The sequence below is a fragment of the Geotrypetes seraphini genome, chromosome 3 (assembly GCF_902459505.1).
Source record: "Geotrypetes seraphini chromosome 3, aGeoSer1.1, whole genome shotgun sequence".
NCBI lineage: Eukaryota > Metazoa > Chordata > Amphibia > Gymnophiona > Dermophiidae > Geotrypetes > Geotrypetes seraphini.
The window spans coordinates 359,830,286-359,849,042 of record NC_047086.1 but is presented as its reverse complement, the minus strand read 5'-3'; the positions used below and the strand labels follow the sequence as shown (position 1 = coordinate 359,849,042).

The window sequence follows — 18,757 nt, the reverse complement described above, 5'->3', positions numbered from 1 at the left end:
GGACCAGCTATAGGAAAAAATCCTGGAATAATCTTTCTCTAGACAAACTTGATGAATAGAAGGAATGTCTAGCAAACATTTACCTTTGTGAGCTCAAATTTTTATATGGACCATACATATTCAAAGACTTAGAAATCACTAGGGGAGCATCATTTTGTGATGCTTTGAACAGGGTTTCAGAGCTTACTTACCAGGGCTTAGATGACTTCCTGGGTGGGAGTTCAAACAGTCCTGAAGATATCTGAAGAATAGTCATTTGGTCCTCACTGCACTATTTTGTGAAACAATACAAGCCAGAGGAAATGCTGCATTTGGCAGACCTGTGTTACAGGATACACTTCTCCCTCCATATTTGCTGTGATAGGGGATTAACAGAACCACAAATACAGAAAAACCGCACATAATTTTTTCATATTATTTGCTGTTTTCTATTAAAAAACATTGTGAATATGGTGAAACCGCGAATAACTTGGTGGGAGACCTGGCCTGTTCCTGAAGGAGAGGCAAAACACGGTGAAGAAAGTGCTGGGAATTGGTAATTTTCTCCGTAAATGCTTGGAATCAGCAATTTCTTTATGCAAGCTGATGTAATTTGGGGGGAGGGAAGCCAGCAAACCAAAAACCGTGAATAATCAAAACCGTGAATGCTGAAACCACAAATATGGAGGGAGAAATGTAACTTGTTTTCTACCCACCCGGTGGAATAAGTACATCCCTTAAATTGGACTAGCCTAGCAAGTTGATGAGAAGGAGAAATTTACCCTTACCTGATCATCTCCTTTCAAGTTCTGCTAGGTTAGTCCAGGATCCACCTGGGAAGATCACAGAGTCCTGACAGTCCTTATCTTTGAGTTGCCTTCCTCATTATGCACATAATTTCTTTAATGATCTTGGGTCTGTAGAGCGTTCCCTGGTTGATAACGGGTTCCATGTGTATATGTAATGTTCCTTAAGCTCTTAAATTTGGCATTAGAATTCTAAGAATATTCTTGGCTGAACCACTTGTTATACTGATGATGTCACTCCATGCAACTCCCTTACTTACTTGTCTCCATTGGTTGCATATCAGTTTCGGAATTAAGTACAATATCCTGATATTGGCCTATAAATCCCAGGATACAGAGGGAGGAGCCTAAGGCCCCAGATTGGCTCAGATGCCTAAGCCCCTGCCCCTTGGGAAGGGCCTAATGTATCAGGGCCTTAGGCCCCTCCCCATGCATCACATGATGCACCGAGGAGGGGAAAAACCTCCATTTTGGATTGGCAGACTTCGGAGCTAGGAGGGACCTTGCCTCCCTCCTGTTCTCTTCACAAACAGGTACCAGGGGGTCGTGGGGTGGGAGAGGTTCTGAGTAGCATCTGGTGGCAGGAGGGAGGGAGAAGGGGGGTGGCTCCTTGCTCAAGGAGGGATGGGTGACGGCACCGACGGAGCCCCGGTACGGACAATTTTAGAGTGATTGCACTCTAAGAACTTGGAAAGTTCTAGCAGGCCGCACCGCGCACGCGCGAGTGCCTTCCCGCCCGACGGAGGCACGCAGTCCCCAGTTTCTTAGTTTCCGCGGAGCTAAGAAGACGCGTCCTTTTCAACGGCTGTTGAAAATAATTTTTTCTTTCGCTTCCCGCTCGCGTAAACCTTCAGGAAATCTTATTTCCTCTTTTTCTTTTGTTCTTTTTTTTATTTTAAAAAAAAAACAAAAAACTTTACGTTTTTTCGGTTCGCCCCTGCGGGGCCTGTTGCCACCATCAAGGCCTCGGCCTTCGATTTGGCAGAAGCCGTTTTTATGTTCATGCCCCCCCAACCCGGGTTTAAGAAGCGCCAGTGGTGTGCACGGCCCATTTCTCTCACCGACCTGCACAACTGGTGCTTACAGTGTCTGGGTCCAGATCATCGGGCGTCCACCTGCACCCGCTGTGCCACTTAAAAAAAACGGACTTTGAAAAACCGTCAGATTCAACAACGGTTGTTATTTGGTGCTGATATGTCTGAACCTACGGCACCGACATCGGCCCCGTCTCAGTCGGCACCCACCTCGTCGACACCGCGCCGGCGTCGCAACCATCAGGTAAGCCGGCTAAGAAGCCTTCCCCGCTGGAGCGTCCTCCGGTCTCAGTAGCAGCGAGCCCAGTCCTGCCGACCTCGAGGCACCCGCAGAAGCGCTCCGCCCCTATTGAGGTGAGCCCCTCGACCTCGGGGCATCGAGCAGCACCGCAGGTACCGCAGAAGAAAAAGGCGGTACCGGTGCCTTTGCTGGATGAGCAAATTGCTGCCGTCCTACAGGTGCAACTTAAAGAGCAGTTGCAACAGCTCCTTCCTGCTCTATTGACACCGAACCTTCCAGTCCTGATCTGGTCTGAGCCACCGGTACCGACAGTGGAGCAGCCTCTATTGTCTGTGTCCACTTTGTCGGTACCGGTACATTCTGCTTCCTCGGTCTCCATGCCTGTTCTGGCACCGGAACCTAGAGCTTTACATCAGGCTGTCCAAACTTCAGCTCCGATACAGCCTTTAACATCTCCCGGTACCGCTTCTTTGAGGTCGGGTAAGTCGACACAAAACCCGACACCTGGAACCCTCCACACCGGAGTCCCGGGATCGCAGCTTCCAAGTTAGGGATCCTGATCTGTGGGGTGACTCCGAAGAGCCTCTTCTCTCTGAGGGGGAGTGTTCATTGGGTGACGAGGATCCTTCTGTTTTAGATTCGTCCTCTAAGCCAGATGCTACCTCTTTCACCTCTTTCTTGAAAGAGATGTGTGAATCTCTTTCTATTCTCTTGGAAGCTGAGTCCAAAAAATCCAAAGCGTTCCTTGATTCACTGGATTTTGACCAGCCTCCAAGGGAATTTCTGAAATTACCCCTCCACGATATCTTGAGAGAGACTTTTTACAAGAATCTTGAGACACCTTTGACTATCCCAGGAGCTCCTCGTAAATTGGACTCCTTATATAAAGTCATCCCCATTCCTGGCTTTGACAAACCACAACTTCCACATGAGTCTCTTTTAGTGGAATCCACACTTAAGAAATCTGCAGGAGCTAGTGTGTATGCCTCAGTCCCTCCTGGCAGAGAAGGTAAGGCCTTGGATATATTTGGCAAAAGATTGTACCAGAATGCGATGTTGGCTAACAGGTCAGGGAATTATGCCTTTCATTTTTCTTTTTATCTGAAGCATCTCATTCAAAATCTGACTGCTTTTGAAAAGTACCTCCCTGACCGCAAGAAATCTGCCTTTCGCCAATGTTCTTCCTCTCTTCTCCAGCTTCGGAAGTTCATGGTCCGGTCGATCTACGACACATTTGAATTGACCTCTCGAGCCACGGCCATGTCTGTTTCCATGCGTCGTCTGGCATGGCTCAGAGTCTCAGAACTTAATGTCAACCATCAAGATCGCCTAGCTAATGCTCCTTGCCTAGGCGATGAGCTCTTTGGAGAATCCATGGACTCCACTACGCAAAAACTATCTGCCCATGAGACTAGATGGGATACTCTCCTAAAAACTAAAAAGAAGACCCCACCTGTCCGGCCTTTTCGGCAACAATCGGCCTACCAACGCCGCTATGTGGCTCGTCCTTTGCCACCGGCTCCTCAACAGCCTAGACGTCAGCGCCAACAACAACGGCAAACTCCTAGGCCAGCACAGCAACAACAGGTGAAGCCTCCTCCACCTCAAAAGTCTACCCAACCCTTTTGACTTGGTTCTCCAGGGCATAGCCAGTGTTCTACCATCTGCCCATCTTCCACGACCCATAGGAGGACGTTTTGCTTTCTACGTCAGCCGTTGGGAAATCATCACCTCGGATCAGTGGGTCCTCAACATCATCCGCCACGGCTATTCTCTCAACTTTCAGACTCTTCCTACCCAAAGTCTGCCAAGAGAGTCTGCTTTGAACACTCCTCAGTCTTCCCTCCTTCTTCAAGAGGTTCAATCCCTCCTCCTTCTGAACACCATAGAGGAAGTTCCTCTAGATCAAAAGGGGAAGGGATTCTACTCCCGTTATTTTCTGGTCCCCAAAAAACAGGAGATCTCAGACCCATCCTAGATCTTCGCGATCTCAACAAATGCTTGGTCAAAGAAAAATTCAGGATGCTCTCTTTGGCCACTCTTTACCCTCTTCTCACTCAAGGCGACTGGCTATGCTCCCTCGATCTCAAAGAGGCATATACTCACATACCGGTCAATCTGGCCTCCAGACAGTACCTCCGCTTCATGATCAATCATTGTCATTACCAATACAAGGTGCTACCCTTCGGTCTTGCCTCCTCTCCAAGAGTGTTCACCAAATGTCTGATTGTGGTGGCTGCTTTTCTAAGCTCTCACCACCTTCAGGTCTTTCCTTACCTGGACGACTGGTTAATCAAGGCCACTTCCTCTCAGACAGTGCTCCTGGCCACCAACCAGACCATCCTTTTTCTTCAACTCCTGGAGTTTGAGATCAATCTACCCAAATCTCATCTCATCCCCACTCAGAGACTTCAATTCATTGGAGCGGTCTTGGACACAGTCCTCATGAGAGCGTTCCTGCCGTCCAACCGCCTTCAGACTCTTCAATCTCTATGTCAGCAGGTGCTTCCACAACGTTCCATCTCTGCCAAGCAAATGATGATACTCTTGGGTCACATGGCCTCTGCAGTTCATGTCACCCCCTTCGCACGTCTTCGCCTGCGCACTCCTCAATGGACCTTAGCTACCCAGTGGTCCCAGGCGACGGATTCTTGCTCACGGCACATATTTGTGACATCATCTCTTCGTCAGTCTCTTCAATGGTGGTTGCTAGCCTCCAATCTCTCCAGAGGTCTTCTTTTCCATCTACCTCCTCATCAACTAGTCATCACCACTGACACCTCCCCTTATGCCTGGGGAGCTCATTTGAACGAGTTCCAAACTCAAGGTCTTTGGACAGCCCAGGAAAAGAAGCATCACATCAATTTCCTGGAGCTCAGAGCGATGTTTTATGCCCTCAAGGCTTTCCAACATCTTCTCTTTCCTCAAGTTCTACTACTATGCACAGACAATCAAGTTGCAATGTACTACATCAACAAACAGGGTGGGACAGGCTCTCGCCTTTTGTGTCAGGAAGCCCAGAGGATTTGGTCTTGGGCCACAGATCACCGATTATTCCTGAAAGCTATCTACATTCAGGGAGAACAGAATTCCTTAGCGGACAATCTCAGCAGAATTCTCCAGCCTCACGAGTGGACTCTCGATCCTTTGACTCTACAGTCCATCTTCGCTCAATGGGGCACTCCTCAGATAGACCTCTTTGCAGCTCCTCACAATCACCAGCTGCCCCTCTTCTGCTCCAGACTCTACTCTCCTCACCGTCTGACAGCGGATGCATTTCTCCTCGATTGGTCCAATCTGTTCCTGTACGCTTTCCCTCCTCTGCCTCTCATGTTACGAACCTTGTTCAAGCTCAAGAGGGAACAGGCCACCATGATTCTCATCGCTCCACGGTGGCCCAGGCAACATTGGTTCTCCCTTCTACTTCAACTCAGTTCCAGGGAGCCTATTCTTCTTCCACTGTTTCCTTCTCTGCTTACACAGCATCAGGAGACCCTTCTGCATCCCAACCTCCAGTCTCTGCACCTGAAAGCTTGGTATCTCTCGGGCTGACTTCACATGATACTCTTTTGTCTCAGCCCGTTCGTTCTATTCTGGATGCCTCCAGGAAACCGGCCACTCTGCAATGTTACCATCAGAAGTGGACACGGTTTTCTTCCTGGTGTCTTCTTCATCATCATGATCCCACTTCCCTTGCAGTGGAGACCTTGTTAGATTATCTTCTTTCTTTGTCTGACTCTGGTCTCAAGTCTACTTCCATCAGAGTCCACCTCAGTGCTATTGCTGCTTTTCATGAGCCAGTTCAGGGAAAACTCCTTTCAGCTCATCCTTTGGTTTCCAGATTCATGCGGGGTCTTTTCAATGTGAAACCACCTCTTAAGGCTCCTCCTGTAGTCTGGGATCTCAATGTGGTTCTCTCCGCCTTAATGAAGCCTCCGTTTGAACCTTTGGCTACAGCTCCTTTCAAGTTCCTCACTTGGAAAGTGGTCTTCCTTATTGCTCTTACCTCTGCCAGGAGGGTCAGTGAGCTACATGCACTAGTTGCGGATCCACCTTTTACAGTCTTTCATCATGACAAGGTGGTTCTGCGTACTCATCTAAAGTTTCTCCCTAAGGTTGTCTCTGAATTCCATTTCAACCAATCCATTATTCTGCCTGTCTTCTTTCCGAAACCTCACTCTCATTCTGGAGAACAGGCTCTGCATACTTTGGACTGTAAGCGGGCTTTAGCTTACTATTTAGACCGTACTAAGCCCCACAGATCATCTCCACAACTCTTTCTGTCCTTTGATCCGAATAAATTGGGACGTCCTGTTTCTAAACATACGTTGTCCAATTGGCTTGCAGCGTGCATTTCATTCTGTTATGCTCAGTCCGAACTGACACTGGAAGGTTCTGTCACGGCCCATAGAGTTTGAGCTATGGCAGCATCTGTAGCTTTCCTCCGTTCCACACCGATTGAGGAAATCTGCAAGGCTGCTACTTGGTCCTCAGTTCATACTTTTACATCTCATTATTGTCTGGATGCATTCTCCAGATGGGATGGACACTTCGGCCAATCTGTTTTGCAAAATTTGTTTTCCTAGTGGCCAACCTTCTCTCCATCCCTCTTTTTGTTAGCTTGGAGGTCACCCATCAGTCAAGAATATGCTGCCTGCTTGTCCTGGGATAAAGCACAGTTACTTACCGTAACAGGTGTTATCCAGGGACAGCAGGCAGATATTCTTGCGTCCCACCCACCTCCATGGGTTGGCTTCTTAGCTGGCTTATCCTAACTGGGGACCGCACGCCTCCGTCGGGTGGGAAGGCACTCGCGCATGCGGCCTGCTAGAACTTTCCAAGTTCTTAGAGTGCAATCACTCTAAAATTGTCCGTACCGGGGCTCCGTCGGTGCCGTCACCCATCAGTCAAGAATATCTGCCTGCTGTCCCTGGATAACACCTGTTACGGTAAGTAACTGTGCTTTATGCAGAAAACCATGCAGTGAGCTGTTTTCTGCTTCAGGTCGGTAAATGTGATCGTTGCTAAACTAGTCAAAACTGGTTTAGTGACAGTCATTAGACGATCGCTGACTTTAGTGCATCTGGCCCTGAACCAGCCCCAGTAGTATGCAAATGTCCATGTACAAATGTATAGCTTTTCTATAGGTGTAATTGTGTACATGTAGTAACATGCACCTGTATGTTTTATAAAACTTTTATGCTTGTATCACAATTCTGCCTTTGTTCCAATCCAAACTGAGTCAGCAGGAATGCCTGTTTATAGAGCGTATAAAAAGCACAATTTTTCAGTGCATCTGTTTTTTTATGCACATATGTATGTGGCTGTGCAAGTCTCCAAAGGAGTAAGAGTAGCCTAGTAGTTAAAGCACTGGCTGACAATTGGGGGAAAAATGCCTACCTTAGATTACAAGGAGCAACAGCAAATCATTTAACCCTCCACTGTTTCAGCTACAAACTTAGGACTCCTTTTATTAAGTACCGATAGAATGTTTTACTACAGGCTAGCAAGGTAAATGCTCCATTGCTCATTCAATTCCTATGAGCATCAGAGCATTTACCTTAAAGGCCTGCAATAAAATACTCTACCGCTGCTTGATAAAAGGAACCCTTAGACCGTAAGCCCTCTGGGGTCAGAGAAATACCTATTGTAACTGAATGTAATTCACCTTCAGCTACTACTGTAAAGGTAGGAGCTAAATTCAAATAAATGCATGCTTTCTAATGCCCATAAGTCAGATTTTTCTTGCAGAAAAACCTTCATAAAATTAACTTCATGTTGCACACTTGATCCATTTAGTGACATTTAAATGGTTTCTATTTATGGAATTATATAAACTTCCAGTAAATGTTTTTTATAAAGTTACTTCTTTTCAGAACTGTAATCACAGATCAGAAATTGAAGCATTGTAATGTTTGACCAGTGATGAAATGTATTGTTGGTTAGTGAGTAGAGAGCAACCTCTCTGATATTAAAATGAGAGATCCTGGAAGAGCAAATTACTAGTATTCATACAAACCTTGAAGAAAATACATAGTTATTAGTTACTGAATCTATTAATTGTTGAGTTTTTTCCCCCGTTCTTATTAAAGAGGGAGAGGTTATCACAACTTACTTGTAGCTTTGCTATTCCTGAGTTAGTGAAATACTGTACCTGCTTTCACTCGCATTTGCAGAGAATGAAACATTTACTTGTCATTATTTGCTCATGCCCTCTCTCAAAATAAGATGTTACTTTGAATGTAAACAAACATATAACCTAGTGTTCTTGTCTGTCTTTTCAGTAATAAAGAATATTCTTACCTATAACAAAGAATTCCCTTTTGATGTTCAGCCTGTCCCTCTCAGGTAAAAAAAAAAAAAAGAAAGAAAGAATTTTTTTTTACTTTGTGCATAAATACAATGCATGAAACTCTTGTTGACAAAGCTAGATTGATCAGATACATATGTAGATGATGTTATTGGACAGAAACACCTCACTCAGAGCACAGAACTTCGTGTAAATTTCTGAGTGTGCATGGCTCTTCTGTGCACAGCAGTTGCCTCAGTTCCTTGGTTTACCGTATTTTCACGCAAATAACGCGCACCCGTATAAAACGCGCACACGGGTATAGCGCGCAGAAATCACAATGATATGTACAAAAACTTTGGTATACCGCGCTCACGGGTATACCGCGCATGCTGCCCGACGCTCCTTTCGCCCGCCCTGACTTTCCGTGCGCTGTCCCGACTCTCCGTTCGCTGTCCCGACTCTCCGTTCACCCCCCCTGACTTCCGTGCACTGTCCCCCCTTGAAGGTCTGTCCCCATCCTGAAAGCCTGATGCCCCCCCCCCGACGTCCGATACATCCCTCCCCCCGAAGGACCGCCGACTCCCCAACAATATCGGGCCAGGAGGGAGCCCAAATCCTCCTGGCCACGGCGACCCCCTAACCCCACCCCGCACTACATTACGGGCAGGAGGGATCCCAGGCCCTCCTGCCCTCGACGCAAACCGACCGCCCCCCCCCCAAGAACCTCCGACCGCCCCCCCAGCCGACCCGCGACCCCCCTGGCGACCCCCACGACCCCCCCACCCCCCTTCCCCGTACCTTTGGTAGTTGGGCCAGAAGGGAGCCCAAACCCTCCTGGCCACGGCGACCCCCTAACCCCACCCCGCACTACATTACGGGCAGGAGGGATCCCAGGCCCTCCTGCCCTCGACGCAAACCCCCCTCCCCCCCAACGACCGCCCCCCCCAAGAACCTCCGACCGCCCCCCAGCCGACCCGCGACCCCCCTGGCGACCCCCACGACCCCCCCACCCCCCTTCCCCGTACCTTTGGTAGTTGGCCAGACAGACGGGAGCCAAACTCGCCTGTCCGGCAGGCAGCCAACGAAGGAATGAGGCCGGATTGGCCCATCCAACCTAAAGCTCCGCCTACTGGTGGGGCCTAAGGCGCGTGGGCCAATCAGAATAGGCCCTGGAGCCTTAGGTCCCACCTGGGGGCGCGGCCTGAGGCACATGGTCGGGTTGGGCCCATGTGCCTCAGGCCGCGCCCCCAGGTGGGACCTAAGGCTCCAGGGCCTATTCTGATTGGCCCACGCGCCTTAGGCCCCACCAGTAGGCGGAGCTTTAGGATGGATGGGCCAATCCGGCCTCATTCCTTCGTTGGCTGCCTGCCGGACAGGCGGGTTTGGCTCCCGTCTGTCCGGCCAACTACCAAAGGTACGGGGAAGGGGGGGGGGGGGGGTCGTGGGGGTCGCCAGGGGGGTCGCGGGTCGGCTGGGGGGGCGGTCGGAGGTTCTTGGGGGGGGCGGTCGTTGGGGGGGAGGGGGGTGTGCGTCGAGGGCAGGAGGGCCTGGGATCCCTCCTGCCCGTAATGTAGTGCGGGGTGGGGTTAGGGGGTCGCCGTGGCCAGGAGGGTTTGGGCTCCCTTCTGGCCCAACTACCAAAGGTACGGGGAAGGGGGGTGGGGGGGTCGTGGGGGTCGCCAGGGGGGTCGCGGGTCGGCTGGGGGGGCGGTCGGAGGTTCTTGGGGGGGGGCGGTCGGTTTGCGTCGAGGGCAGGAGGGCCTGGGATCCCTCCTGCCCGTAATGTAGTGCGGGGTGGGGTTAGGGGGTCGCCGTGGCCAGGAGGATTTGGGCTCCCTTCTGGCCCGATATTGTCGGGAAGTCGGCGGTCCTTCGGGGTGGGAGTGCGAGTGGTCCTGCCGGGGGGGGGGATGTATCTGACGTCGGGGAGTCGGCCGGGCAAGAGGGCTTGGGCTCCCTCTTGCTCCGATCGTGGATGCGGGTGCGGGTGGGAGCGCGTGCGAGCGGTCGTTCGGGGTGGGGGTGCGAGCGGTCCTGCTGGGGGGGTGAATCGGGCGTCGGGCGGGGTGGGAACTATGTTTTAAAACTTTTGTATACCGCGCTCACGCATATAACGCGCGAGGGGTATGCGCGGTAGGTAAAAACGCGTATAACGCGCGCGTTATATGCGTGAAAATACGGTACTGTGTTCTGCTCCACCAAATTAATACAAAAACATCTCAGTATTAAGAGGGGTTGTTCTTCAGATTTATTTTGTTAATCAGAGAGGCTGTTCCATGCATGTGCCACCCTTTCCATAAAGAAATATTTCCTTAGATTTACTTTCATAACTATGCCCCATCATTCCAGAGCCTGTTTCAATTGAAAGAGAACTGCCTCCTATGCATTTATGCCTCTGGTACCGGAGGTATTTAAATGTATGTCCCATCTTTCCTCTCTTGCCTTTCTTTCAAAGTTATACATATTGAGATATTTGTCTTCTAAACACTAACCATTCTTGATTGATTCCCTCCTTATATATTTTTGAAGGTACAGTCTTCAGAACTGAATGCAGTACTTGAAAGAAGTCTGACCAGAGACATAAAGGGGCAGTACCACTGCCTTTTTTACTCTGTATATATCCAAGCATCCTTCTTGCCTTTGCTGCCATCTTTGACATGTTAGGTCAATTTTTTTTTATAATTCTTTATTTTCATTTTATAGTATTGACATAATATTAGTCAAGACAAAGAAAAAATACAATATCAGTTCAAACTTTTAAGATGAGACAATAATCAATAAGAAAAGTGTACATTAGAAAAACAAAAGGAAAAAAAAGAAAAAAGTTCCTCTTCTCATCATAGAGGCAAAACATTAAACCAAAATAAAAACATTTACTGGATTGTAACATTAGACCTCAATTAAAGGGGGAGAAAGCAATACAATAGCTGAATCCTTTATCAAACAACACAAAGATAAAGGAGATGGTAGCGAGGGAGAACAAGAACCTTATTAATGAGCTGAATTGAAACAAAAATTCTCTCAAGTATTCTAAGTTTGCTCTTTAGCAGAAATGAATTTTGTCAATTGCTGAGGTTCAAAGAAAATAAATCTATTCCCTTGATAGGTCATTACACATTTACAGGGGAATCTGAGTACAAACGTCGTACCTAGCTGCAGAACCCTTGGTCTCAAAATAAGAAATTTTTTTCTTCTCTTTTGGGTCATTCGTGACACGTCAGGATACATTCTCACTATTTTAGTCATGAATGGTACATCTCTAAACTTAAAAAACAATTTAAGCATCCATTCCCTGTCTGAGTCAATGGCAAATTGTACAAGTAGCGTAGCAGTTACCGGTATCTCTTCACCAGACCTCTCCAGGAAATTTGTCAAATCCAAACTATCAGCAGACAAATTCTGCTGGTTTGGTTTTTGAACAGATGCTCTAGTTGGTAAGTAATATATTTTAGTGAGAGGCGGGTAAGAGGTTTCGGGAACTTTCAAAACTTCTTTCAAATACTTTTTAAATGTATCCCGCGCTGAAATAAGTGGTAATTTAGGAAAGTTGGTAATCCGAAGATTACTTCTTCAAATCATGTTTTCCAACATTTCCACCTTAAAATTAAGGTTTCCACTGTCTCTTACCCAGACCGAAGCCTGAGACTCCACTGTTTTTATTCTAGTTTCATGTCCATCCACTTTAGTTTTCACGCTGGATAACCTATTTTTCAATTCCAAATTTTCAGACACAACAGAAGTATAACGTGTGGTAAGTTGCTGCATTTGAATCCCCAAAGAGATTTGCAAACTAGATATTGCTTCCCAAATTGTCACCATACTGAAAACCTTGGGCCTCTGCATAGGTATCAGTTCAGAACATAGACCCTCTGATGAAATGTTAGGTCAATTTAAGATCATCAGTTGTGATCAAACCCAGGTCCCACTCTTCTTTTATGTATGGAAGTACTTCACCCCCCCATACTGTACTGCTTCCTTTGGTTACTGCAGCCCAAAAACATATTGCACCTTTTTTATTTTTTTACACTAAAACTTACATAAGAATTGCCATACTGGGACAGACAAAGTCCATCAAGCCCAGTATCCTGTTTCCAGCAGTGGCCAATCCAGGTCCCAAGTACCTAGCTAGATTGCAAGTAGCAAAACAGATTTTATGCTGCATATCCTAGGAATAAGCAGTAGATTTCCCCAAGCCATCTCGATAATGGCCTATGGACTTCTCTTTTAGGAAATTATCCAAGCCTTTTTTAACCCTTCCAAGCTAACTGATTTCACCACATTCTCCTGCAATGAATTCCAGAGTTTATACATTGTGTGAAGAGATATTTTCTCCGGTTTGTTTTAAATCTACTACTTAGTAGCTTCCTCACATGCCCCTGAGTCAACAAGCGTTTTACATCTACCCTTTCCACTCTACTCAGTATTGTATAGACCTCTATCATATCACCCCTGAGCCGTCTCTACTCCAAGCTGAAGAGCCTTTTCTGCGTTAGCCTTTCCTCATAGGGAAAGTGTCCCAAATCTTTTATCATTTTCATTGCCCTTCTCTGTACTGTTTCTAATTTTGCTATATCTTTTTTTGAGATATGGTGACCAGTAGTGCTGCCTGATTCAGGAAAAAAAATTTTTGATTCGATTCAGCAAATTTAATTGATTTTTCGATTTGATTTTGCTGCCCAATTGGGTGTTTTTTGTTTTTGTTTTTTAAACATCCTGGTGGGTTTATTTTATAACTCAAAGAGTTATTTAAATACTAGTATTTTAGCCCGTTACATTAACGGGTACTAGAATATACGTCTGTCTTTATTTCTGTGTCTCTCTCTGTCCCGCTGTCTTTCTTTCTGTATGTCTCTCTCCTTAGCCCCCTTTGTCTGTCTGTCTTTCTGTGTCTCTCCCTGTCCCTGTGTCTTTCTTCTTTTCTTTCTGTGTCCCTTCCTCCCGCTGATGCTAGAATATATGTCTGTCTTTCTTTTTGTTTCTCTCCCTACCCTGTCTTTTTCTTTCTGTCTCTCTTCCTCCCGCTGTCTTTCTTTCTGTCTCTCTCCCTCCCTGGCCCCCTTTGTCTGTCTGTTTTTCTGTCTCTCTCCCTACCCCTGTCCCTGTGTCTTTCTTCCTATCTCCTTCCTACTTTTACTGACTGGCTATCCATTAAAACTCCCCATAGGTGTCTTTTAAGTTAAAAATAAACTTCACCCCGGCCTGTAGGCTGGCAGCCGACAACCACCACGGTCTGCAACCGCCAACAGCCACCGCGGTCTGCAGCTGCCGACAGCCGCCACGGCCGACATCCGCCTCGGGGGAAGAGAGAAAGAGAGAGAGATTCGCGTGCATGCGCACTCCTACCTGTGGTGCCCTACAGCGCATGGAAACAGGAGCACGCAGGTGGGAGAGCGCATGCGCGGCTTAGTGTTTTATTATATTAGATAGTGTAGCTACTTTGCTCTTCTGGTTTTGATTTTTTTTTTTTTTGCAGTTGTAACATAAATTTATGGTATTATTAAGGGTGTAACACTAAGCTGAGTGATGTTTCCCTTACTCTGCAGTGTTGCTTAGGGTAGGTGGCTGTTTTTCTGCGCAGCATGCACTCTAGTACTTCATTTTCACCAGTAGATGTCGCTATGATTACTGGTTCAAGCCCCCCAAAAAAGCCAAATGAGCAGGCAAAACAATAAAAAAAAAAATGCAGCAAGAAAAAAGACGGAAGCCAATTCTAGCAATGTGTGGTTCCTTTTCATTGTTCTGGTACAGTGTGATCAGACCCTCTATGGGTGTTTTTCCCCTCCCCCCTTTCTGCCGACGCTGGCTTGCTGCTATTACAGGCTGAGAATGCCTCGGCTGCTGTGCGCGGGACAGCGTAGCTCATGCTTTGACGGCATGTAGGTCAGGGGTTTCTCAGGCTGACCTCCACCCGCTGCTGGTGGCTCCGTGCTCGCCCGCCGCAGCCTGCAGTTACTGGCAGCCGACAACCGCCACGGTCCGCAACCGCCAACAGCCACCGCGGTCTGCAGCTGCCGACAGCTGCCACGGCCGACATCCGCCTCAGGGGAAGAGAGAAAGAGAGAGATTCGCGTGCATGCGCACTCCTACCTGTGGTGCCCTACAGCGCACGGAAACAGGAGCACGCAGGTGGGAGAGCGCATGCGCGGCTTAGTGTTTTATTATATTAGATAGTGTAGCTACTTTGCTCTTCTGGTTTTGATTTTTTTTTTTTTTTTGCAGTTGTAACATAAATTTATGGTTATTATTAAGGGTGTAACACTAAGCTGAGTGATGTTTCCCTTACTCTGCAGTGTTGCTTAGGGTAGGTGGCTGTTTTTCTGCGCAGCATGCACTCCTCTAGTACTTCATTTTCACCAGTAGATGTCGCTATGATTACTGGTTCAAGCCCCCCCAAAAAGCCAAATGAGCAGGCAAAACAATAAAAAAAAAATGCAGCAAGAAAAAAGACGGAAGCCAATTCTCTAGCAATGTGTGGTTCCTTTTCATTGTTCTGGTACAGTGTGATCAGACCCTCTATGGGTGCTTTTCCCCTCCCCCCTTTCTGCTGACACTGGCTTGCTGCTATTACAGGCTAAGAATGCCTCGGCTGCTCTGCGCGGGACAGTCAGCGTAGCTCATGCTTTGATGGCCTGTAGGTCAGGGGTTTCTCAGGCTGACCTCCACCCGCTGCTGGTGGCTCTGTGCTCGCCTGCCGCGGCCTGCAGCCGCCGACAGCCGCCGCGGCCTGCAGTCGCCGGCAGCCGACAGCCTCCACGGCCTGCAGCTGCCGACAGCCACCGCGGCCTACAGCTGCCGCGGTCTACAGCCGCCGTGGCCGACATCCGCCTCGGGGGAAGAGAGAAAGAGAGAGAGATTCGCGTGCATGTGCATTCCTACCTGTGGTGCCCTACAGCTCATGGAAAACGGGAGTACGCAGGTGGGAGTGCGCATGCGCGGCTTAGGGTTTTATTATATTAGATAATAACTTGTGTTAAATATTTAATACTAAAAACTCTCCACAAGTTAAATATTCATTCAATATATATACCAAAAATATTAAAATAATGAATAAAGTGCAACAAGTGCTAATAAAGTGCTCAGTCGCCAACCAAAAAGTGCAAAGGTACTAATGAAAGTACAAGCGCCGGTTGTATCAAAGGACCATCATAGCACTGTTAGCGTCTCTCAACCAGCCTTCAATATCAGTGATGACTTACAAAAAAGTATTCACAAGAGTGTAATCAATGAACCACTTATCTGATATGTGAAGTAAGAAGGCAGTAAAGTGCGAATTCCTGCGCTTGTGTCAATTTCCACTATCTCCCTTAGTAGCCTTAACAGCCCCCATGTTCTTATAACCAACATAAAAGCCTCCCTTCGACTCGAGATTTGCTACAGCGTCATCAGGAAGGGGGTACTGTGAAAAAATAATAAATAAACATACAATCAGCTCATACCTCTAACCCTCCGGTTAAAAACATTTTACTCTATTAAATAAATTCTCCATGTAAGATCAATATAAATGTAAAAATTCTTATCATACTTGTCTAAAACTTACTTACTAGGCTGAAGGAACTAAGGTAACCCCAACAAAGCAGGATAAATGTAGATCAGGACGCCATTGAATTGTTCTTACTCTTATATGCTCTGGACTTATTGACGTTAAAATTGAAACCACCCAATCAAAGGAATCCAATGTTTCCTAGCATGCTGGCCCCTCCCTCATTCTTCTAAACTAACCAATCATAGTTGGAACCACTCTATTTCTTCATTCATACCCCCAGGACTTAGTCTGCCATTCATAAATAAATCTAAGTTCTTCCAAAACCAAAAAATGGTCTTCATGACATTTGGAGCATCGAGATAAAGCAGTATATTTCTGCATCTCGATGGCCATGAATTTGGACTAGGAGATTGAAATGTACAGCGTCAGCATCTATGAGACAGACATGGTTTTTCTATTACATAGATCTTTTTGGACCCCTGTTAGGTTGCATAAGTTGGATAGTTCCAAGTCTAATAGATTGATACTTAGCTTCTAGAGGTCAATGTGGGGTAAAATTAATAACATTTTGGAATCATCAATTCCTTTAACTGATGAGGCAGTCATTTGTGGTAAAATATTACATGTTAAACCCCCTTTAGATCAATTTAGAGGTTGTTTTTCCTTATAATGACTGGGATAGTCATTCAGATGATCACCCGAAATTGGAAGAAATGTGATCGTTTAAATTTTTCGTTCTGGTGGGCAAGTCTTTGCTCAAGTTATAGATCTGAAAGAATAAATGCTGAAAATTTAGGACATGGTAATACATTTAAATTAATATGAGGCCCATTGGCATCTTATGTTACCTCATTGTAATTGTTTGTTGACTGTGAATCAGTTTGTTCTTTACTATGGTACATATCCAGGGCAGTGGGGAAGAGGGATTTTTTATGTCATAAATTGATTTTTTAATATTTATAATTGGGATGGGTGTGAAGATATTATTCAGAATAGATAGGATATTTATGATAATATATGTTTGTGTTATACAGAATGATAATTGTTTGGGTGGGTGGATGGGTGGGGGGGGAAGTTGGTTATGAACATGAGAAAGATGAATGTGTGTTTATTGTATTACTATGAATTGCATTGGTATCACACTGTTGTAGTTTTGAAAATTAATAAAGAATTGTTAAAAAATAATAATAATTTCTAAGAGCTATCGCTCCCCCCCTCCGGCATATTTATCTGTTTCAAAAATAGTGTATTGAAAATCACTAATAAGATGACCTGCTTCTACCCAATGTGACCCAATCGGGGCTTGAAATTGTTTACGTCTAATATTAGAAAGATGTTCACCAATTCGTATTTAATAGAGTAAAATGTTTTTAACCGGAGAGTTAGAGGTATAAGCTGATTTTACATGATGAAATAAATAATCATTCAGAAATCAGCAAGGTACAAGAAAAATTTTCACACACACAAAAAAACAGTCAATAAATCTTAACTGTACACATTGCTAGTCACTCCACAATAATTAGGGAGTGCTAAAATGAAAAGAATGGAATTAGTTTTAAATCATATCATATCAATTAAAGGAAAAGAAAAAAGGCGCCTGTCCTTGCATATTAAGTCGAAGTACTCAGTTGAACATTAGAGGGAGTACTTGAGGATACTACTGCTTTTCCAGAAATAAATTTAGACAATCCCTGAAATATAATTAAACATTTACAGGGATATCATAGGAAATATTTTGCACCCAGCTGTAGTACTTGAGGACGCAACAACAAAAATTGTCGTCTCTTCTTTTGGGTGACCCTAGCCACATCAGGATACATGCGGATTTTCTGATTTAGGAGCAAAACTTTCTGATACTTGAAAAATAATTTCAGTAACCATTCCCTGTCAGAGTCCAGTGCCAGTTGTATTAACAATGTTGCTGGTAGAACTGCCTCAGCCTCCGATCTTTCTAGGAAATTTGTTAAGTCCAGACTATTGATAGACCCTGCTGGGCTGAAGAACTTTTCTTCTTCCCCAAAGGGATGTGATATATTTTTGAGATCGGTGGGTATGAGGTTTCTGGAACTTTTAACACCTCAGATAGGTATCTCTTAAACATGTCAATAGCTGGTACAGATATCATTTTAGGAAAATTTATTAATCTTAAATTGTGTCGTCTGACAATATTCTCCATGGTCTCTAATTTATAATGAATGTTCCCACTATCTTTAATCCAAGTGTGACCTTGGGCTTCAACCATTTCTAATTGGGTAGTTTGTTCATTAACTTTATTCTCCAAGGCATTAATTCTTTCTTTTGTTACTCCTGAATCAGTCAGTATTTCTCTGCACTGGGAAGAAATTTGTTGGATTTGGGTCCCCAAAGATAGCTATAACGCTCCTATCGCGTCCCAAATTGTATCCAAATTTACCACAGCCAGTCTTGGTAATGCAGTTAATAGAGCTTGTGAACCCAAACTTTCTCTACTCACTGAGTTCAAATTTAAAGGAATAGCAGATTGAGTTCCCTTTCAGTCTTGAGAGAGACTGGTAGCTTTGAAAGAGGCCTGGAGATCTTCCATCTGATTCCCTCCTCGCGCCAAAGCATTTTCCTCCTGAACTGTTGAGGGTCTCGCTCCACATAATGGTCCATCAGGCCAGGTAAATATTCAGACCAGGTTCAGATCTTTGACTTCCTTTTTACCATTGTTCCGTTAGTTAGCATGACGGCGTTGATGCAGAGACTTCAAGGCGCCATCTTGCTAAGCTCCTCCCCATTAATCAGCTCTTCTGTGGAGTTGTTTGTTGGTTTGGGTTTTTTTTTAGATCTATGAAGCCGAACTGAGATCTTTTTCTTCACATTTTTTTGTGTTTTGTTTTTTGGTGCCCGGTGTACATGTGTGTTACCCTAGTAGTAGGGAGAAAGAGCACCATTGATGAT

General features: G+C 45.8%; 1 protein-coding gene across 3 annotated transcripts in view; it reads left to right on the top strand.

Annotated features, from left to right (window-relative positions):
- The window catches only part of AIDA (axin interactor, dorsalization associated), a 112,452-nt gene that overhangs the window by 40,814 nt on the left and 52,881 nt on the right, over window positions 1-18,757 (top strand). For all 3 annotated transcript variants that reach the window (XM_033937002.1, XM_033937000.1, XM_033937001.1), the window contains exon 5: window positions 8,345-8,408. In XM_033937002.1, the coding sequence (XP_033792893.1) occupies window positions 8,345-8,408 (64 nt within the window). The remainder of the gene's footprint in view (window positions 1-8,344; window positions 8,409-18,757) is intronic.